The 24,250-nt window shown below is 39.7% G+C and overlaps 1 protein-coding gene across 1 annotated transcript in view; it reads right to left on the reverse strand.

The window, feature by feature from the left end:
• Positions 1-22,941, reverse strand: part of polrmt (polymerase (RNA) mitochondrial (DNA directed)) — a 48,699-nt gene extending 25,758 nt beyond the window's left edge. The window contains exons 1-11 of the mRNA XM_080472610.1: positions 22,765-22,941; positions 20,519-20,617; positions 19,209-20,047; positions 18,392-18,525; positions 11,860-12,046; positions 8,244-8,393; positions 5,872-6,039; positions 5,181-5,351; positions 3,861-4,100; positions 918-1,703; positions 207-329 (exon numbers count right to left, since the gene is read on the reverse strand). Of these exons, the coding sequence (XP_080328736.1) occupies positions 207-329; positions 918-1,703; positions 3,861-4,100; positions 5,181-5,351; positions 5,872-6,039; positions 8,244-8,393; positions 11,860-12,046; positions 18,392-18,525; positions 19,209-20,047; positions 20,519-20,617; positions 22,765-22,906 (3,039 nt within the window). The 5' untranslated portion in view covers positions 22,907-22,941. The remainder of the gene's footprint in view (positions 1-206; positions 330-917; positions 1,704-3,860; positions 4,101-5,180; positions 5,352-5,871; positions 6,040-8,243; positions 8,394-11,859; positions 12,047-18,391; positions 18,526-19,208; positions 20,048-20,518; positions 20,618-22,764) is intronic.
• Between the last annotated feature and the right edge of the window lie 1,309 nt (positions 22,942-24,250).

Consider the following 24,250-nt stretch of genomic DNA (forward strand, 5'->3'; position numbering starts at 1 on the left):
TAAACTTGAACAGTGTTTGAGGCCTATGGTTTTGTCAGACGAGTAAATTCCTGAGGACAATCTGGTCTGAATTTCCCACCTGAGGTCAATAAAAAAACCAATGGACCTTCACATTTTTTGAATTGCAGCAAAATGTTTTTACAATCCATTGGCAGGAGACTGATATGCATCTATTTGACGGGAAAAAACTCTCCGTGTTACTGTACCTGATGAACAGGATAATGAGAGATGAACTTTGCTGGATCCGGGGCCCTTGCGGCATTGGCTATCTCCATACAGCAGGCCAGAGCCTGCCAAGGCTCATCTGCATTCATCCACCACTTCTTACCCTAACAAAGACAAGCACATCAGGCATTACTTACATTAAACAGTATTAATACAAGGTTTCACTAAGGGATAATCATTTTTGGTTAATATCATATAATCAATATGCATTGACAGGCTGACAGTTCACCTATAAAGTAAATCATCTCTGGGCAAGACAGTTTGTTAAGTGCATATCTATATATTGTTTGGTTGTATATCAAACTTCCCCTTTTCCTTTTTCTTCAATTCCCACCGTCACACCAGGATCTCATTGGGTACCTGTTTTTGTAATATAACTTAACAACGTGTAATTTCACAAAGCGATGCTTTGTATTCATTATTAGCCTTTGACATTGATTGGTTTAAGTTTTTTTGGTTTTGTTGTTTAACCATATTTCCATAAGCTTTCTATATATAGTACTTATAAAATGAAGATACTTGGAGGTTAAAATTGTGATGTTATGTGGATTTATTGTTGCTGTCGTGTAAAACTGCCAATGTTTTTGGAACTTAATTTTGTTAGTATATTGCTATTATTTATCAAAAATCCATGCATAACTAAACTGTGGTTCCTATCAGTCAGAAGCAAAATGATCTAAAGATATACGTACAGTCAGAGGTTCGTCGGCAGAGTCTAGTATGTCGTCTATGATGGTGTTGGCGTACTCCAGCCGTCCCTGTAGCGAGCTCCTCTTCTTTAACCCTGTCAGGTTGACTAAGTGGACCTTTAGCCAGTCCAGACCCTTGGGGCCGAGGGGCTTCCCCTCGGCAAACATAAGAATGGCTCGTGTGACATCACTTCCCAGGTGATTAAAGTACGGAGGGCATGGGTAGGTGCGTCCCCTGAAATCCATATTATGAGGGAACCAGAAGATCTCATCTCGCATGTGGTGAGCAATAGAGAGTTTATAGAGAGCGTCCATACGCAAGCTGTGCATCTCACTGCACTTCTTTTTGGCATTTATCACCTCTCTTTTCATCTGGGCCTTTTGGCTGGCTGTACAATTTGGATTTTGTGGGTCAAAGTGGGGTATTTTTGGAGCTTCGGACAGAGGGGGAGGAATGTCTAGTTTATCACTGCCACGATCATTGAAGATGGAGATAATGATGTCCAACAAAGATTTGTTGATCCTCCAGGCACAGTTTCCCAACTGATTCAGTGAGTCGAAGACCGGGTGAAGGTTCTGACTTTTTTCCAAGAGCAGCTCATGTTGGTTGGCCCCATCCACGGTGCGCATCAGCTTGGTTGGTGTGAGTAGGTAGGCTCCAAACTTGAAGTGAGTCCAAGGCACAGGAGGGCACACCATTGGCATCACATAGGAGTCAAAGGTCAACTTGGTTTCCATGGCTTCCTGCTGCATCTGTGTCAGAATGGGGTGGGGCTTGATGAAGCCGATCTGGAGAGGAAAACACCACAAATAAAATAGTAATTTACAATAGACAGTTCAATAGTAAAATGGCAATTACAAAAGTATAGAATGAATAGCTGACAAGTTACTGGTGGTAAAAGAAGGATATCAGAATACAAAGTGCTTCCCCAATTGGCTGCTTATTGAGCTGTGAAAGCAGGTGACTGACAAAATATTACGCAGGTGGCCATAATGTTATGGGTGACTGGCATGAGAGATTCTTTATTCTGAATGCGTATCCTACAACAACTCAAATTAAAATGCTTCAATCGTGTTACTTCTGTATTTGTCCACCTGGTCATAAGTAAGTAAAAGAGAGGTTAGAAACTGCAGCTCTTTCAACCCCCCCAAAAAAACCTTGAAAAGGTTTGAAGCTTTATTTCATTTCTCATTCAATTTAAAGTAATTGATTACATAATGATGCCTCCACACTGCAGGTTATCCTGCGAATAATAATTTTTTACTTAATCTCATTAGGTAAAATTAGGTTGGCAGACGGAGCAGTGAACTAGAGATGATGGCGTTTTCTACTCTCCAGCTCGTATGTCAGAGAGGTATTCTGTCGTGGTTTCAACTCAACAAATCTTAAAGCATGTGGCGCTGAACAAACAACCATCATTTCTTGACAGGAAAAGAGAACAGCACAGTAACTTGACAGAAACACCTCAGCTTTGCTTGAATGAGTCAGAATTTCATGCTGTGCTGTGAAATAATCAGGATGCTCCCCTGGTGGGCTAACCTTCACAGAGGGGAAGACAGAGAGGGAGGCATGGAAAAAAACCAAAACAAGAGAACTAGAAAATTACACGAGGATGAAAGTCTGCTATCGTGTGCCCCACTGTTAAAGCACATCAAGTCCCAAAAAAAGAACCACAATTCTCTCTTTCCTGGCGCCTTTTTTCCCCACAATACAGCCACCGAACACTCCTGCCGGGTCCCATGGCAGTAAATCAGCGAGCCAATTAAAGGGACACTAAAAAAGGGATTAGCCTAGACCCTATTCATCTTACTCAACTGTTCTCTCTGCCAATTCACACTGCGGGGAAATGGTTTTATAGATGAGACCCTTTGGAGCTTCACACTGGATAGGAGAGTACTCAAGTGTTCAAGGTGACGGGGCTTTAGAGCAGCCTTCTTGTTCAAAGTGAAGGTCAAGTGTTTTAAGGCACTTCATTTGTTTCTGCTTCTTTGTGGCTTTTTTTTCTTTATTCATGAAAGGGGCAACTGTGCGACTCCTCCAACTTTATTCAGTCAATCCTTTAATCAGACTAAATGCACTAAGTTAGCAAAAAGTCACAGTGTGTATGAACTGGATTTTTCTGAAAAAGTGTTCTTTTAATGAGCACGTCCTCTAATTTCTGATCTTTTTCCACACTTTTGAGTACGATTTATTATTGGTTTCCAGGAAATCCCTTTAACTTTCATCTTTGGTGCAGTTTTGGTCCACATAAATCTCAGGTGAAAGGACTTTACTTTGCTGCGGGTTAATGCTCGGAAATCCTGTTAGCAACTTATCAAACATATTTGAATTCTTTGTATCCAAGTCTGAATGGTTTTATCACAGAGAATGGATACAAAGAACCTTGAAGAACAGTGTTACTTTCTTTCTGAAGCTAAAAAGTTGCACTGGCATCTGTCCTCATGTGCATTTAGGTTTCTTTAAGCAGTCAAAAAGACAGATAGAAACAACCATATTCAAATATTCAGACATTCAGTGGACAAACAACAAATTGCCTTTAAAAACCAGAGCTTAATTTTGGACACGCCACGAAAAGCACAATACAATGAACGGATATGCATCGACAATTGCATGGAAGGTCCGGAGGTCTACAATACCTGAACTGTGTCATGAACAGTGTTAGGACAACTGAAAGCAGAGTTAGGGAATTTGGCATGTAGATTTCCTTCTGCAGTGTGGGGAAACTTAGGGATTATGTTCGATGCCTTTAAGAATGTGCTGACACATGATGTGGTCACAATAACTTGTGATCCATCCAACTTTCCGGAGCATCATTTCATGAGTTGGTGGCTCAGGTCTGTCGGCTGGACTTCAATTACACCGAAGCAGAAATCGAATAAAGCCGCAGAGGCAGGTTTTTAGCCAGACCCAATAAGCATTCAGTGAGACTTTCACGTGCGCTGTACCTGTTTCATGCTGCGGAAGGTGTACATGTGGTAGAGGATAGGGATGAGCTTCCTTTCAAAGGCTGGATTGAGGATGTCGCTGTTGATTTTGAGGTTCTTCACCATCATATCCACCAAGTAAGTGCCCAGCTCCAGTGTTACTATATATGGCCAGCTTATCTCACCACCCCGTAGTGTGGGTCCTGAACTATGTTCCATTTCCAGCTTGCACCAGTGCTCCCTGGGAAGGACATCGTACACCTAGATGAACAAAAAGCAGGCTGTTTTCAGTTTTAAGTAAGAAAGGATGAGTTATAGTGAGAAAAATCTGCATATTTATAGCACAATTAAATTAATAACAATTAGCTCAGAATCATTATTCCCATAATTTTAACTACAAAGGCTTTGTAGTGTGTTCTCGATTGGATCTTTCTTGTTCTAGTTTTGACGACAGTAGCAGTTTTTCCCAGGGTGCACCACCAAAATCAGAAACCCTGAGTCAGTGATACTGACCAAGAAAAATCCAATCGAGAACACAAAGTTCTTCATTTTCATTTTAAAATGGCTCAACATAAGCTGCAAAACAAGGTCACAAACTAAGTTCATCTGTCATTTACAAAAACACAAATGATCAACAACAGTATCCGGCTTCACATCGGTACAAGTCATTCAGTATTATTTCAAAGAGGCAAACCACAAGTCAAAGGAAAGACATCCATCCAACAAAATCCCTCCAAACTAAACTAACTACGGCACAGTGTAGCCAAAAACAAAGCTCGACAATATATGTTCACAAAAAGGTAGTAGTAGTAGTTGTAGTAGCAATAGTCAGAGGTGAAAAGTATTGTATTTATTTTTTTCGGTGTACTACCTATATATGAACACTGATCTGTAATTATTCCAATAATTAATATTGTAAAAACTGGCACATTACTACATATGACAACTTGATGCAAATGGTGTAACAACACAGACGGGAAAATTGCACGAGAGAAAACATAAGAGTTAAAACACCTCTACAGCTGGTCCATGAAGGATGAAACATGATCTGCAGATCATTTACAATTTCATCTCAACTCTGAAATTCAGTGTTGTTCTTTTTTTGGTTTCATTTTTTAAGTCAGACCTCCTCTTCTGTTTGAGTACATTGCATGATTGTAATACTTCTACTCAAGTTAAGAAATGGAACTGCTACTTCCACTGTTTCTATAGTAATTTTTAAGCAATTATCTGGACTTCTACTGAAGTAAAAAAAAAAAAAAAAAGCCAAATCAAGAGTGCCACCTCTAGTAAATATAGTGTGTCAATTGCTAATTAGAATGATGTTGTTGTTTTTTTTACCTTGGTATCTTTGGCCAGCAAATCAGTGTACATGCTGTAAATGTTGCCAAGCTTTTCCACCGACTGGTTCTGGTGCTTCTGTCTCACCGAGTACTTGGTGAAAACCCTTTGGCCCAGATCTCTGGCTAAAATCCTGAGCGACTCTCCACTGGGGGGCAGGTTGGAAACACTCTGGAAAATAACACAGCCAAGATCAAACGGTCAGAAGCAGAAAAACACGTCTGACACTTCAATGAAACAGGAAGCAGCACATGACTCTGTGACACTTTGCAAATAAAGAAATAAACCTCCTGACAGAGGAGACAATAATAGCGAGAACAGGGTTTTGTGAATTAACACCCCACCATGTGAATTTGTCTACGTTGGCAGCAAAAAATATCTGATCAAAGAAAACTCTGCTTTCCTGCCCAAGCGTGATGCTTTTCCAGCTGTTTTCACTGTCAGCCTTTTGAAACCTGCTTTTGCGGCTTCTCAGATCAGTTATGTCAAATTACGCAGACAATTTCAAGACAACAAGAGAAAAGATAACAGTGTGAACACTACACAACTTCTTTTTGTCATGTCACAGTAAAATGAAGCTGTTGCCAATCAAATGACATTCATTCAGGCACATACAAAGTCTTTGTTATATCCTTCCATGGACTTCTGACATTTTATCGAGCGGGTGGCTGGGTTAAGTGGCTTGTATTACCTGTATCATGATGTCAACATACTCCCCATCCTCCAGTAGACAAAGATAGGGATAAAGGTTAAGCCTGTAGCCCTTGGTGTTGGTATTAGCCAGGATCAGCTTGCTGTCCCTGAGGGCCTGGAGGAGGACCTTCTGCCACTGTGTCCGCTGCTCTGCCAACAGTCTCCTCTGAAAGGACAACAGGAGTGAAAGTCACCCATCTCATGACTGACTGACAGCAGGAAGACAATAACAGCTGAATAGGGGGAAAGAAAATGAACAATCTCACAGCATTCATCACATGCTGTATGATTGGAATGGAAGGCCACTTAAAATATATGGCAGTAGACAGGGTCACCTCTCACTGGACACAAATCATTGTGCAACATGACCATGAATTCCATTCGATGGTTAAGCTCGTTTGGCCCAGATATCTCGAGATGACACCACGAAGAAACCACGCTATCCTTTAGAGAAAAGACAACTGGGCCACAGACTTACTGGCACAAGAGGAAATTGTGTTTGAATGTATAAAATGGATCAATGAATAATAACCATTCATCACGTTCATTCCAGCGAACTGAGAAAAAAGAAAGAGATAAGGGAAAATAGGGCACATCAGTTGTCTGCCTTATGGAGGGACAGCTGGAAAAAAGGTGTTACAAAAGCACATTATCATCATAAATAAATAAATAAATAAAATTTCGATATTAAATTTATGTTCTGTTTTTTTTAAATGGGTAAAAACAAACCTTACTCTCAAGCTACGTTTTCAGTAGCCATATTTCCAGTCTTTATGGAAAGCTAAACTTGCTAAATTCATTTTTATCATAAAGACATTAGAGAGGGGTTTGACCGAGTTTCTCTGCAGAGATTGCATGTTTTCCCAGTGATTATGTAGATTTACTCCAGATACATCAACTTATTTCCACAATTTGAAGACAAGCTTGTCAAGTTACTCGGTGACTGTAAATTGCCTGCAGGTTTGGTTGAGAGGGTATATACTTGGTTGTGAGATATTTCACAGCACTAAGACCCTAATTAGGTGAATGAAGATACAGAAGAGGAATAATTGGATTGATGGAAATCAGACTGAACATGAATCTCTTCAAATCCAGCAAAATCTGTTTGTTTCACAGCATCATTTTATTTTGCTGTGAATTAAGAAACTCAAACGGGGCATCATGTTCTGTGGGTTAAAGCTGTCTCGTCACTTTTTGATGCTTCTTCACTTCAGTAAACACACAACTCAATCTGCAATGAAAGTAGATGATTTTCAGCTTAGCTACTAACTGATGGACAGAATGACACTTGCACATAGAAAGTTTTAAGCATCGTAACAAAACCTCCAGTGCTACAGTTTCACACAAGTAATATTGTGGAGACTGCAATGTTGTAACTTCACTACATGTTCAACAGCCCAATAAGTCAGGATTGTTCTTTGCTTTCAAATTGAGAAGTATATTTCTTCATCTATTATGCTGAATGTTGATCAAATAATGTATTATTCAAGACAGGTTTTAGCATTACATGCATTTCTGGTGCAGTAAACTGACATTGTGCATAGGTGTGTGTAAGTGTTCCCTCTTTAATCTTATTCAGTTATGACAGAGGCACAGAAACCTCCTGTATGGGTTGTGGATGGAGAGGGGACTCTGCATTCTTCCTGGAGTCCTCTATTACAATACATTATTATTCTGCCCTGCCTGTCTGTAAGATCTTCCTGACCACCAGGGACTCTCAGCCTGCTCGCTTCCCACATAGCCCATCTGCAGAGGCAGACGAGCCAGGCTGGACTGTAAATGCCAGAGTTGGAATAAAGGCACACCACAGGAATATGATCCTCCGTCTAACCAGTCAAGCCTGCAAGTGAGTAAGTTCAAAGCTTATCAAAGTGAGAGAGAAAATGTCAGTCAAACATCAAAAATTAAATGAGAATGCGACTCAGACTGGATAAAACACTTTAAAAACTGGACTCACTGGCAACTGTATTACTGAGCTTTATAAACAGCTGCATGTGACTTCAGACTATGTCTCTGGATGGTACTTGTCTATGTCAGGAGAAGGAGAGGGACAGAACAATATAAAATAAACAATCCAACAATGCACTGACTACCATTCTGATGATTATTTAGTTTTTTGTCTGTAAAGAAAGAGGCAAAAATATATTCTAAATGTAAAACTTCCAACTAATCTGGCTTTAAACAGCACCTACAACATGAAAGGAGTTGTGCTGATGAATCTAAATTGGTTATTTATTGGTTTTCTTTGGTAATGTATCCCAAAACAAAAGATTTTTAGCAACTCGATCTCCTTCAGCCAGTGAAACACTGTTAGAAAAGTTGTGTGGAATGAGCTGAATAAAAACAGAGGCCACGGTTAGGTTTTCTTACAATTCTTTCCATTTTTCCAGTGACAGGTTTGGAAGTCTCCACAGAGTCGATGGTGACAGTGCAGGCCTGCTCCACACTGAGCTGACGCTTAAAACGCTCCTGGAGCTCCTCCTGAGCGAAGTCCAGTTTGGGGTAGATATGATTTTCCCTCTGAAACATGCAAACAAGCACAAGACAGTAAGAGTGATAACAATGGAGATAGAAAGAAAGAGAGAGATGCTCACTATTACACAGCAGTAAACTTATAAAAGAAATTTAAAAATTAAAAACAAAAACACCTTGCATTGGACAAACATCTTTTTAACTAACTTCCAACCTGACCGTAGGACTGTAAATTGTTCTTGCTTGTTATAGTCTAGAAGACATTAGCAATGTTCCCAGGGTGCACCAGAAACATGAGAAACACTGAGCCAGTGATACTAAGAAAATCCAATCAAGGACACACAGTTCTTCATTTTCATTTAAAAAGGCTCAACAGTTTGTGACCTTGTTCTGCAGCGTAATATTAACAAACTAACGCCATCCATCATTTACAAAAACACAGATGTTCAGACAACAGTATCCAGCTTCACATCAGTACAAGTCATTCAGTATGGTTTCCAAGAAGCAAAACACGAGTCAAAAGAAGAGCATCATCCAACAAATGGCCTCCAAACCAACCAGCAGTGCGAACCACTACGGCACAGTGTCATCAAAAACAAAACCAGGGCTTTTTATTACAGAAAAACCGTGATACAAGTAGACCACAATGCAATCATATGTTTTGCTTTGACGAGTCACTGAGCCATGACAATAGACGATTACATCTCTTTGTGGCCATGCAGTAAATACACAATATCTGCTAACCTCACCAAAACAGCCATAGGAAGCCTATTTTCTCTAACAGTGACCTGGTAAGGCTTACAGACAATTTAACACCCGCCAAGAGTCAACATAATCATTTTCTGAACGTTTTTGGAACAAAACACTAAGTCTTGCCTGGAAGAATCACTTTAAGACAGGATGTGCGGAGCGCCTGTCCAGACAAGTGAGTAAAAAGCCCAAAGTTATAAAGTCGTGTCAGGCAACACTGACTTAATCTGAGTTTCAATGTTGGAAGTACTGCAGAGACAAAACAAAGAGTTCATTATCCTCAGTCTGACATGATACAGCCCCACAGTGGGCACTAAATCAAACCGCACTGCCAAAGTACTTGTAAACATTGGTTAACCAAATGCTAGTTTTTAAAGCTCCACTGATCCCAATGGAGGATGACCAAACCCTGGAGCATGGATAACCAAATAGGCAACAGACGATTGTTTATAACTACTACTAATAAAAGTTGTAAATGATCAAGTATTGTATTTGAGCTTTAATATGAGACTCCTAAATATAGTAATACGTAACATCAACCCAGCTGAATTTATATGAACAGAAGCATTGCACATATATTTGCTGGATCAGTAAATTTAACATTTATTTTCCCAACCTGCCAGAAGAAGCCTGATGTGATGAACGTTTGTTTGACCAAACAGGCAGTTTAAACTACTGTTGTGTGGAAACAAGCAGCTGAAGTGACAGATACTGGCAGGTGTCTTTTTAAAATGGGCTTTAAATATGAATTAATGCTTAATAAGATACTAAAGAAAGCCATAAACATAGTAGGATATCTAAACATGTCTCAGACTGGTTGTCAGCAGACAAAAGGCTTTATCGGTGAATATACCATTTTTATACGTCATGTCTTCACAGCATCTTCGCTGATGTGACTGACACATGTGGATCTAAAACCTATCACAACAGATGTTAAATTTGACCCAGGGCACCCTCCATGTATAAAAATTTGTACCGGTCATTACAAATGTATAAAACCTCCATTGGTGTATGATAGTCTGTGTGAATTTGACTAATGACGTAAAGCACCTTGATGGCTGCTCAAGGAGTGGAAAAGTGCTATACAAGTGAAATCTATTTACCAAAACTTTAAATATTGATATTTTCTGGCATATTTTATAACTTTAGCTGAAGTTAGCAAAATTCAGGAAAATAATTAGACTTAAGGTATTTTTCACTGCTGTAAAATGTCAAACATTTCATGGGTACATTTTCACTAGAACAGGATGCAAGAGTTACCTCATGAACACCAAACCGTACAGGGGAGATTGTGACTCAGACCTGAGACAGCCAAGGCATTGACATTGAAGTGCTCACATCTGATGATAGAGTACTACAACTTAAGGATAATTGAAGACACTAACTCATTATAAGTAGACAGAAGTGATGTTGGCTGATAACAATTGAATCGTGCTGGTGTGAAAGTCTTAAAAGCTCCAAGCCGACAGCGTCAGATGAATCCTGACAGGAAAATGGCCCTGCTCCACAATGCTAAAGTGCAGCAGTGTGATTTTTACGGCACTACTTCATAAAATGCGAGGAACGCGCACCTAAAAACCCACAATTTGAGGATGTGTTTGCTTTTGATTCTTCAAACTTTTCAATAGTATAAAGATGAAAGTTTGAAGAGGATGATAGGATTGCAGAAGTTCTCGGCAGGAAATAAAGTAGATTGACAAAAACAGCTACGATTACAGGCCCGTTTGTTGAGTTAAAAAAAAACAAAAAAACAAAAGCTCTAGCGACAAGGTGAAACAAGATCAAACTGCATTTTGTACGGTCGACGGCTTCATCAAAATTCCCTCTCACACCAACAAACAATATTCTAATTAGATTGTGTTTCTGAGGCTGACGCTGGCTCAAAATCCTCCCGAGACTTTCCGGTCTGCTATGCCGTTATCAAGAGGACCGGTTATTTGAACAGGATTTAGGCTGCTGCAACCTGCCAAAAAGCCAAAGTCATCGTCAGAACAACCAACTGACTACCTTGACAAATGCAATCAGAGCGAGCCGTAATAAAGCAGTCACATTTGCCCTGTTTCATCCATCACCAGGTGGCATAGTTTCACATATGTACACTCCTGATAAAAAAAATGTATCACCAGCTGATTGCCTGATTGCTACCATCTCATCACACTGGCACTCACGCACACAGACCAACAACTGGACAAAGAGCACCAAAAATATGTGGTACACAGAATAAGACTAAAAATACTACATGTGCACAAAAAGAAAAAAAAAAAAAAGAAAAAGCTGTTAATCAATCATATGAGAGCCACAAGGAGAGCGGAGGTGGAAAAAGGGAGGAGAGGTGAGAGAGGAAGGGAGGCAACTAAGGCAGAGGGCCCATTAGAAAGCAGAGTTGTCGCACTATAAATAGGCAAGTGCCTGTCTGGCTGTGAAGGGGTGACAATCAAATCTCCGTAGTCATGCTGGAGCCTTCTGACAGCTTTCCCAAGCTCTCTGACGCTTTCACTAGCAAAACGTACACTACAGTCCGCCTTATAAATAAAACAATAATTGCACTCACTTCAATAATTTATGTTATCTCGACACAATACAGCATTTTAAAGTAAAAAATGAAAATGCTGATTGAAATAAAAGTATCGATTCTGTCAGTCCGACGGTCACATCCACTGACTTCAGTTCGAGATCAAAGGACAGTCAAATACTACGTAACTGTAGATGAACTACATGATATCAGTATCAGCTGTGTCTTGACAGTGAAGTTATCTTGTGGTACCTGTGTGTAGAAGTCCTGAACCAGCACAGAAGAGCCCTGATTCATGTCCAGATTGAGGCTGGGCTGATAGTCAGGCTTTACGATGCGTATGGCCCTCAGCAGCATGTCCCGTTCGTCTTGCCGAAAAACCGACTGACTGAACAGCTCATCCACAGACACGCCGTCGTCCTTCATCTGGGTCAGGCACCTGGATATAGAGACAAACTGCATGTGAGCCAGACTTTATTGTCCTTTAACTTGGTTTTAGGGATCTGTGGAGATCAACGGGTACACATTACACTACATTACTGTTCAGAATTTGGAAATTTCTGGCTATTTTATTTAGAATATAAGAAACGGCGACTAAATAATTACCATATTTCCATGGGCACAGAAAAGTAAACATGCCATTACAGTGACCTGTTCTGGTCTATTTAATTGTAAATATTTGTGTAAATTTCACTCTCCGGTTTGTTAAATAGACTCACACACCATGTGGATACGTTTCTATATACGTTGGGTAAGTGCCCTGCATGTCAACACGAGTGTCCCAGTGGAAGTTACAGCGAGCGACCAGACCTCGAGAGCTCAGCTTCGCCTGCTTTTACAGCTGGTGAGTGGACGGATTGTAAACAGTGTGAAAGAAGCCAAGGGAAGCATGAAGGTATCCAACACAAAAAGTTGAAAAACTACCTCTTTATGACCAACTGTTTCATGAACTCTACTGGCAGATAGACATTTAATGAACAGCAAAGTAGATATTTTGACACTCTGGAGGACAGTTCAGAGGAGTATAAAGGACTGTGTGTGTTTCAGGCTTTTGAGTGGACTCTAAAGCAATTCCTTCCCTCAAAGCAACAGGGTTATATTCTGACCAAGGCTTCTGATTCCACACATAAATGCAGACTAGTATTTGCATGCAGACCTGCTGGTCGTTTTGTAGTTTTGCTATGTTGGCATAACCTCTGAGCCAGGTGTTTTGCATTTGTCATATAGCGTCACAGTTGGAAAACAAAATCATGTGTTTCACTTCCATGAAGATTAAAACAGAACTACATATCTTTTTGTTCACAACATTAAAAAAAATAGAGCTAAAGAAAACAAAAGCAAGTTAAACAGTCACAGAAATCAGGAACAGCTCAATAGAATCCAAACTGAGTAGTGATTTAATATTGCCCATATAAGTGGCCTTACCTAACTTTTACATACTGCACATTTAAGATAGATTACACCTGACAAACATGCATTCTGCCGCTGGCAAATATCTAAACTTTGTATACGAGGGTGATTTTTCTTTTTCTTTCTCTCATTTCTTTTGAATAAGAAAAAAAAGACATTTATGTGGTTCAAACTGACAACAATGAGTTTAATTCAACACACCTGCAAATATTACACACTCGTAATGCTGAGGTTGAAATGAACTTGGGTTATTAAAGGTGAACCTGCAAACCTGGATAAAGTGATTATGCTTATCGGATATAGTGATGAGCCATTGAATTACCTATAGTATATATACAGATGAAGAGAAGAGATTAAGGGGGGGGGGGGGGGGGGGACCTTGTAAGTAGTATCAGAAAGTTATTATATGATTTCATTTTCCATTAGACTAACCGTAGAATGCTCAGAAGGCCAGACTAAAAACAAGCCCATCAGAGGAACTTTTTCTCTACGTGGGAGATTATAGTCACTGTAATGGATCTGGCCTTGTAGTCTGATCATAAAGCGGGAGTTCATAATCTTCTGACCTGCCTGTTACGAGAATGAGACTAAGATCATCACGACTCATTGTATCCCAGATTAATTCAGCTTTAAAAAAAAATTAAAAATGGAAAAAAAGCTGACTGGTCTGTAGGGTCATTTCATATGTCTCCCCTACCCTGACAGACAGTTACAGAATATCAATTTAACTATTTGCATGGACACGCCGTCTGTAAGAGTCGAAGCATGAGTTTGATCCAGAGGCAGATGGCGACTGACGACATCAGTGAAATTTTTATTTGAATAGAATCTCCTAGAGATCTCCACAAGAGAGCTTACTATCCTGACTGGACTGCAAAATGCAGATGATGCCAATCTGTGACCGGGTCTCTGGAATACAAATTAGGAACCTAAAGACTCCCATGATTCAATAGTTTAATATTGAAAGTTAGGAAAAAAGCACATTACGTGAAATTAAATGTAATTTTTTAGTGGGTAGTAGCATTTAGAGGTTAAACTGACACATATTTACTGTATGTAAATGTTCACAGATAATTTTCATACAAGGTTTATAAAGCCAAATATTACACAAGAAGTACACGAAGATCAGAAACTAAAGGATAAATATGTATCATTGTCTTTCAATAAATTCTGTTGACTGAACTGGATATCAGAATTAATGCAAATGATGTGTATTCTGGGATTGGGGGACAATAAAATTTGTTTTTACTATGTTCCTTTCACAATCTATACTGCACCCTACACACCAACCTTGTTTGGGTACACTGCCCCCTAGAGGTCATGATTAGACAATCACGACAGAGCAAAAAGACCGTGGTGAGGAAAACCCATTTGTCATCAATCACAGGGGGATAGCCGAGCCCCGTTTCACCCAAGCTTTTACTGAAGACAATTATAAATAACAGCATGCTAATTGGCAACTGGAGAAAATCCTGGCTCAGCAGGTTTCACCTCCTCATTCTAACAAGATGTGCACTGGGTCTGCACTTCACAGAGTAAAACAAATGAGGCACAGTAGCGACATTGTTTACCATTTTTGTCGATGCTTGGAATTATCTTTGGAAATATTTGTGAAGTAAGCCATAAGAGGTCAAACTCTTGAGACTTTTTCATTCTTGCCTGTGGGTCTCTTGTGATGCAACGTGCAATTTTGGTCTGAGTAAATGAGAGAGAGCCTTGAACAAAGACGGGATTAGTCTGGGCACAGGCAGTGTGGTCCAGAGGAACAAAGAGGGCAGAGAGGTTGAAAGATAGCGCATAATCAGCCTGGTGACTGCTCTGCTGGGCTCTCGGGAACGCACAGCTCTGGAGGACATGGGACTTATAAAGGGAAAACTTAAAGGGGTAAGTGCATGCGTTTGTGTGCGTATCCCTGTTTTCACGGGAGTGAGAAGCAGATTGGAGCATTGAGGGTGCAGCCAGACTTACAAGAGGGAATTTATAACAGGGGCAAATACAGATGTAATAAAAGTAAGAAAACAGAATAAAATAATGACTGACTGACTTCCAAAAGAAAAAAAAAAAAAAAAAAGAACAATCATCTCATGTAAGCATCAGCTTACAGTGACCAACTCACCAACCAGACACCTACCACCAACCCCCTGTACTGCCACCTTCCCCATTGGGCCAAAGAAGTATGCGTCTGTATATTTCTGTATGTGTGGTTTCAGCAGACAACACAACTGAGCTTTCATGATAGTCTAAAAAACAAATCATCAAGCGAGACGTGACAAGAGGAAAATCACATTATCACTCCGCAATCACATGGTGGGAGAGAGGGCTATTTTGCACGATGTGAAAACGAACTGTGAAAGTCAAAGCTTCAGAGAACTGAAGGTGAATCTGAATGTTTTTATCTCAAAGGGAACACATATTGTGAGACTTTTGTCAACCCATGAGCACAAATATGTCCTATAAAGTTTATTTTGCAAAACAAAGAGGTCAAAGGTCAAGTGTTCCGTTGAAGCGACCGTTTAGAGTTGGGACATTTTTTACGACTGGCAAACACTCGACTGTATCAGAGCATAACTCGAAGGGAATTTTTGAGGTCAATGTAGATATTGATATTTTATTTAAAGATATACATAAAAATTGCATGCCAGTGCATGAAACTCATTCAATAAGTTGCTTTTGCGTTGCTAAATGTGATTCGATTGTTGGGTTTCTCTTTGTTAAAAACACCTAGAAATGACTGTGTAGTATTTGGTGCTATACAAATAAAGTTGAATTGAATTGAATTGAATATCTCTTACAAGCTCAATTTAGTGAGTACATCGCTCTCATTGCGTATTCCATTATTGCATATAATGATTCTACATTACACAGGTTGACTTTATTCTAAAATATGCAGTGTAGTACATACCTTTCAAGACTGCATATGTTAACCAAAGTGATTGGCATATACATAAAATAAAACTCTTTTAATAGTTGTATATGTCTTGTCTTGAAAGTATCTATTTCTGTAAGGATCTCAACATTATACATTTTAAATGACAAACAAGTCAGTGATCATTGATTTACAAAATATGACAAAATTATAAAATTAAGTTACTCTTAAACCTTTACATATTAATGTGTGTATATATAATTCATCAAATATATACAGTATTTCCAACATTTCACATTATTGTTACTAGGTACAGGGAAGGTTAAGTTTGCTTCAGACATGTGAAGAAGTATTAATAAAACTGACAGGAGATGTCAAAACGCACCGTCAAATATGAGACGACAGTGACATGAATGGATCGTGAGATGCAGTCAGATGAGACATACTCGTGTTTTTCACCTGACTTTAAATAAGTATGAGAACAATTGCAGCAAATCACAATAGATTCTAAAGCAGACTGAAGCTCGCCAATGTAAAAGAGGGTAAATGCATCTTATAAAAACACGTTCTCCAGGGTCTGGGTTGTCAACATGCATTAAGGTGAGTGGAACAGTCTACTGCAGCGTCCTGTTGTTTTTCTGCTATAATAACTCAAGACTAATGTCAGGCATTACTGCAGAAATAATCTAATATGAGTCCAGCCACTGTCTGGGCAGCGGGCCAGTCCAGTGTCTTTTAAATCTACTGCTGCCATAGAGGCACAAGCAGTGTGGCACATGTAGCCTTGTCCCGAAACTGTGCCCGGGCGGCTTTGTGTGTGTTAAATGTCATGCAATCAATCAAGTAAGTTAATTAATATTACTGAGCAGTGATTTTCACTGGATAATGACCCAGTTACCGCTGAGACCAAAAACTGGGCTACAAACTGTCAAGGTTGTCCTTCAAAAGAAAAGTTGCAAAGTTGAAAAAAAAAAATAATAATAAAATAAATAAATCACAATACATGTCAGTTTAACTGCTGCACCTTGTAAAAATGCAATTAATCTAAGCCAACCTCATTAACACTGTGTCAGCATGTCGCCACAACCAAAACCAGTTTTAAGTGGCATTGTAAAAGCAGCCCTAAGTAGTAGAGAGATTTTCACTGTATTAGAAAGTAAAAAAAAAAAAAAAAAGAAACAGTCAAGCATGGTTTCCATGGAAACCATATCAGCGGCAGGGACATGGGTATTAAGGAAATTAGGTGCAGCTTTTGGGAATAAGCTGTCAGTGTCATACAGGAGAGACACAAAGATTTCCTTTATTCTCAAATGACACAAAAGATAATTCAGCTATAATGTCTCATTCCAGAGCTGAACAAACTATGAAGGAAAAACAATCAATTACAACATCTCAAACTCTCAATGGGACGATATAAACTCATCGTGCTCAATAATCTCCATATGACAAAAGTAGTAAAGAAAACTAATTGGCCGTCTCTCAGCAATGGGAATTTAATGTAACCAAAAAAGTAGTTGTAATAAAGGCAGTTTTCGATTTAAAGCATTATGAGGGAGAAGCATCTTCTGGCTGAGCTAATGTCCTCCTCAATTCTTTGACATGGGGTAGAGACAGTAAAAAAAAACCACAAAAACACCTGGAACAGAAGCTTGTAGGTTAATATAGAGTCAAATCTCTTACACATGAGAGGATAATGCCAAGGTGGTTTATTTTTCACATTTTTAACTCAAGTATATTGTGATCCTATTTGCAAAATAAGTTATTTTAATACATCACATTGACACATAAGTGTGTTCAAATCTTGATCGCCTCTAAGTCAACATAATATCTAATGTGTCTTAAAGAGTGAGGATATACTAAAAAGCATGTATTTAAGACAAGACAAGCCCAAGTAAACAAAGACTGAGTGCCCAAATCTCACACATTCCTACATGCTACTCAGAGTGTCTATTCCCTTTTTCTTTTTGTTTAATAGGAGTTGCCACTGTAAGTCCTACAAATCCTCCCAAATTGCACTGCAGACATGGCTAGTAAATATGATGAATGCCCCTTCCAGACCAAAACTGGGATTCAACCCAGGTCCCACACACTCAAGATCAAGACTGAACTAGTTGTGACGCCAGGGGGACTCATTCCTAAATACAATTAGTCAATGGAAACCGGTGCAATGTTTCAATGTCTCCTAAAGTGCTGTTGTGCACAATACAAGTACTTAGTTTAAGATTTAGCAAGTAGCAATATGGCCACCTGGTTGACACTAATTCCAGATCATAAACCTTAGACAGTCATGGCTTTTAGTATTAGAAAGAAACAGAAAGAAAGTGGTAACGAACCCATGAAAACCATGAGCACAGCATGACCCCTGCTGGTTATTCTCTGAATTGTCCATTCTACTTTTTTTTAATCTGAAACCTATGCTTTATTGAACAACTGTGGGTGTGTGTGTGTGTGTGTGTGTGTGTGTGTGTGTGTGTGTGTGTGTGTGTGTGTGTGTGTGTGTGTGTGTACCTAGAAATGACTTTTGGGGAGCAGTTTGGATTGCGGCCCATGCACTCCAGCGCAGCAGCATAGGATCCCACATTTGGTTTCAGACCAGCCTCTTCCAGCAGAATAAAGATGCGGCCAATGTTGTTTAATGTGCCCTGAAAAGACGGAAGCACAAGGAAAACACATGAACCTCAGTTACATTTACCCTTCGGCACGCCAGTGCACTTCAGTTAAGCTTCATGAAATGAAAAAGACTAGATAAAAGTCATTTTTTGTTTCAGTGATAATTAAGCTGCCCACGCTATTATCCAAACACCAGACTGAACATTAAATGCAACTAAATCACTAACCAAAGATAAGAATTGATCAAAAACAACAGGCCGAATGACCAGCGAACTAGCGAGAGACAATAGAATGTGCGACTAAATATTTGCCATACCTCCATCGTGAAAGTAAGTTCGACATGTTGGGTTACAAAAGACACAAAGCAAAACAAAAAAATCCACCAATCTACACAATTAAGTTAGTAATGGAAAATTCTGAGTCAGTATCTACTTTGGTCAATGTACATTGAAGCAGGCTTGCTGTTATTTTAAGCTCAAAAAGTCAAAGGAATATAATCTATAAACCTTATTCATCTAAAGGTATCAGATAAATATCAATGAAAAGTACACCTCAGTTCAGTTCCAAAATAAAATCAGCTGAAAAGAAAATGTCCTAATGCCACACATATTCTTTGCATGTTGGTTGTTTTTTTATTTAGGTGTTAAAAGCCAAAATCTCCCATGCTACGACTTCAAATTCCTTTCACTGCGAGTTTCTCCGTCTCTGGACTCACCTTCTTGGCCCACACTCTCATCATGATGTTATACACCCCCGTGTTCAGGAGTTTTCGTCGGCTCATCGCTCTATGCTGACTGAGGAGGAAACGATGCGCTCGGTCGACGTCCCCCGCAAAGACGCACGCTTCGAGGTAAGAGCAAATGCTGAGCTGGATGTCTCCGCACGCAACTGCCTCGCTGCCGTCCTGCAGGTGCTCTGGGTTACTTGAAGAAGTGCAGTCTCTGACTCGCAGATTGAGCCTCTTTTGTAGCTCCTCCACCTCGGCCAGCTCGTTTGCCCTCTCCTGGGACTCAATGGCAGCCTGTTCATCTTCAGTGACAACACGCTTGGAGTCTTTTCGCTTCTGGTTGGACACTTTACGTGCTGCAGATGCTGGTCCTGCTGCCGCAGCTGCTGTGACTGGTGAAGAAACTGCAGCACGGATTTTGTCTGGCAGTTTTGTTTGCTGAGATCTGTCCTTTTTAACAGCTGTCGATATTGTTTTATGTGTTGTGCCAGAAGGCATGAGGCCACTAATGGTTCCTTTAGGTGTTTCAGTGGGTTTATTTCTAACAGTTTTCTGTCTTTTCTGCTGAATGTGCTGCTGTCTCTTGAGCTTGTTTTTCTCCTCCTGAGATAATTTTTCCATCCAGCGGCTGGTCTGAGATTTAGAGGTTCCTTTAGGTACAGTCTGTCCAGATTGAGGAATGTCTGTTTTCTCGTGGGGTGGACTTCTGGGAACCCTCCCAGAGGGGACACCCTTTCCGTGGGATGGAGCTTTGACAAACTGCACTTTTGCATGTTGGACATCTAGAACGATGTCAGATTGGAGTTGCTGGATCCGGGCCTTAAGAACTAAGAAGAGATTTGAAAGGTATTAAATGTGTGCAAAAAAAAACCCAAATAAAACAAAAAAGGTGCATCAGGTATATTTCAAGACTGATAGAAATGCATAAGTCTCATGAGTCTTGCAAAAACATTCTACTATATTTGTACAGTTTCAAGTCAAAATATTTTTCCACTATGAGACACAATGACCTCACCAGTGATACTTCATGGAGGGAGATGTATTCAATCATTTAATGTTTTCCACATGGTGCCTTCACAGATACAGTGAAAGTCTAAAGACTAAAAACAGGTTTTACAACAAAAACAAATGTCTTGAGTTAAGGAGATAATTTTGACCAGAAACTGCACAAATATTTAGTTATTAGATCAATATACCTGGTAGGTTTTTGAGGTTTTACTGTGTAGCATCTCACAGAATAAAAGCAAAAAGGTCTCAATTAAAAGGAAGCGAATCGCCATTTACAAATCGAGCCATACCGTCCAACAACTGAGACTGCTCCAGTACACGTTTCTTTGCGTCTTCTTTCTTTGGAAGAACAAATGAAACATTTCTTCTTTGCAGGCGCACAGGTGTCTCTGAAACAAACAACAAGTAAACAGATAGGAATTACCCTAAAATATTAAGAGAGCAGATAACCACCCTGACATACCATGCCACTACTTTGATCGTACTCCGTAAATAATCAGAGGTTTAGGCTGAGCTTTTCTCTCAGTTCGGATTTATTTCAATCAGCAATCAGCAATGGTAATCACATTGGTGCATTAAAGGAGACATATCATGCTTTTAAATCCTTCCTTTTTACATATAAATCATACAGTTGTGGTCTATACAACGCGAAACTGCAATGCTTGGGTCTGAATTCCTCATTATTATAGCTCCACAGGCCCCTTTTCAACCCCTTTTCTGATGCGCTTCTGAGAGCAACTCGTTTTGGGGCGGTCTCTTCAAATGCAAATGACACACTTCATACCCCTCCTCCTCTCCAGGTTGCAGAGGTCACACTCGGTTCAACGTCACCCTGTTCGGCCATCTTTGTAGTTTGATAGAACAGATACAATTATCTAGCGGCGCAGAAACTTTATATTCACACATTATTTACAAAATGTCAACAACGGAAGATTTGTCCATCCAGCCATACATGTTGGAGCCAGAGTCGGACCCGGCGGAGCCAGATGAAAATGACGATGATGCACCTTCAGAACAACGTCTTCATATGGATGTAACGCAATGGTGTGTTACTATATTTACACTAACTTCTCCATCCATGCCCACTACTACAATACTGCCTGTATTACAACGACTATTTAACACAGAAGTTACATTCTAATCTAAAACGAGCACACAGCGCTAACATATGAAGACGGTGCAACTGCTAATGCTAACAAAACAATGACAGGGACGTCTTATCATCACACTTTTTAGCGTTATATACAGCTTACCGAAGTGCTCTGTTCGTCGTCTCCATAGATAGAAGGAACTGACCGCTCAATCAGACGAAGTCTTTCGGCAAATCCTTCTTTATACTGGCGGAGGTTGCTGAAGCAGTCGTCCTTAAAGTGATTCGCGCACACAAAAATGACCTTACCCACAGATGTGGGTACATTTCTGTGAAAAATAAAACTCAACCAGGCACTTGGAAAAGGTTCTGATGCTGGGAGACGGTGTAACGAAGCTTGTGGGTGACTACATCCAACAACCGAACATTTCCACTTATCCTCTCGTAACTTCGGTTGGACTACAAAATCGCAGCGAGAAACAAAAATGGCGGATTGCTCGAAACGTTGATGTCCTAATTTGGCAGTTCCGCTGAGAATACTGTGACGTCATTGTTCAAAAAACGTAATAGAGAATAGAAAAATCGAAACCGATCGCAAAATATGACCAAAACAGAATATAAAGATATCAACGGAGCACCTGAAGAGACTACTTTGAACTTTTCTGTACTTCTAAACACTCTAAATATACACCAAAATGCATTTAAGGGCTAAAAAAGTGGATTTAGCATGATATGTCCCCTTTAAAGGGTTTCGTGTCTATGGACAGTAGAAATAACAAATTAAAACACTCAATGCTGAGGGGTAGCTTTCTCTTGTGCAAGAAATTACATGGGATCTGTGCCCTGATAAATGTCTATCAACTATTAAAAAATATATTTAAAAATACGAATTAAGCGTTTTTAAGAGTTACATAAAATATAGCTTCATTGAAGCAATGGACAAAGTTAGAGCTGTATGCATCTTTTGTGCTGACAAACTGGCGAATGACCACAGGATCACCAATCTTCTTAAGACGGTGTGTAAACCCAGAGTTTAGCCTCAGAAAAAACTAACACAAAAACAAAGCATAATCATACAGAGTATAACAAACATCCTGTATTTCTATCCTATATATTTTTTTTGTAATTGTACGAGGTGTGACGAGGGGTCGCCTGGGTTTATTATGGTAAAATGTCTCTCAAGAAAAAAAAACGGGCTGAGAAACAATGGAAGAGAGGACGGTCAACAAATGAGTCAAGGTGGTCCAGTCACTTAGGTCTAGCATCAAAACACACTAAATCAAAACCCACAAATTCAGTCACAAATCATCTCTGCCCAGATGTAAACGGAGTAAACCAAACTAAGTGTCCTCGGAAGATTCCACGGGGTGTTTGGAAAAGTATCTTGAGCTCGACGAAACTCTGCTAACTTGTCCCATCACATTGAGGCATCCCGTCCCTGCTCACCTGAGATTCGTCTCACTGCGCATTTCCTCGCCGACACGCAGATCTGACAGAGGTCCCCGAAAGACACACCGACGGGATACCTCTCAAGCAAACGGCGTCGGTTCAGGCATTTGACAAAGGCGCCGACTCTGAGAAGTGACATGTTGACATGTAATAACCGCGTTACTTCTCAACAGTGGGCCGCCATCTTTAAGGAGACCCGGCTAATCGAGTGGAGCGATGATCGCTGCTCAAAGGCTGATGAGAGGAGTGCAGAAAAACCGATTCATCATTTCAAGCCAGAATGACGAAATTGAAGCCTTTTAATACCTGTTTTATATCTTCATGTTTGTTTTGGTGGCTTCAGAAAAAAATAGACCTATCTGAGACGCTAATCACTAACGCATTAGATGTGACAAAAGCTTTTCTTAAATGAACATAGAGAATGTATGAACACCTACAAAGAAAACTAAACTTCCTTCACATAAGTAAAAGTAAGAAAGTAAAAGTTCTGTACTAGTTTTTCACCGGCGCAACCTGCTCTGTTATTTCTAGACAGATCATAGTTTTAAATGAAATAGATTGCTGTAATAAGACAAGTAGGTTCTATTTGAAAAAAAAAAATGCATTTATTAGGCCTTTTGTTTGTCATAAAAAAGTGTTAAGTAAAACTCAATTCTGCAAAATTGTAATGAGGACTATTAAAAACTGTCAATTATGAAGTACAGTGGTGGAAATTGTAATTAAAATAGTTCAGACAATTGTAAGCAATATTAAAATTAACACCTGTAAATGTTCATCTATCTTCTATAATGCTTTGCCCAGTGCACTAGAGCCAGTCCCAGCTAACTATGGGTGACCTGTGATCTGTCTAGGGTCCATCCCTGGACAGGTCACCAGTCCATCACAGGACAAACACACACACGGGGGTAATGTACAGTCACCAATTAAAATCAAATGCACGTTTTTGGACTGTGGGAGGAAATGCTTGCAGACATGCAGACTCTGGGAGTACCCAGCAAAAACATGCAGACTCCAAAGAGATAGGCCAGCCTGGATTTGAACTGTGAGGCAAGAGTACCAACCACTGCTCCACTGTGTGCCCTCTAAATTGCCATGCATAATCAAAATTGGTAAAGAGCAAATACTCCACAGAAAAAAATAATACTCTGATACCTGACTAATATGTATACAAATAGTAACAAAATATGTGTATTTCATTGTTTCCCATCTCAACCAGCCTCTCTATCAAAGTCTAGGTTACAGAGGGTAAAGTCTATTGTGACTAACACTGTGGAAGGAAGTTTAAGTACATGGAGGGGAAAATAATGGAGGCAAATAAAAACCTACAACTCCAACCAGGAATCAAACATAGTTCATGTTGCAAACTGACAGTGCTGACCACTGTATCACAATCCCCCTCATATAAACCAACATTATTTTTAATTTATTTTTCAAAGTTAGTCAAATCTGGGAAATTAATAAAATCAAATAAAACGTAAAAAAA

This window comes from Lipophrys pholis (genome assembly GCF_963383615.2).
Source record: "Lipophrys pholis genome assembly, chromosome: 10".
In the NCBI taxonomy this organism is placed as follows: Eukaryota; Metazoa; Chordata; class Actinopteri; order Blenniiformes; family Blenniidae; genus Lipophrys; species Lipophrys pholis.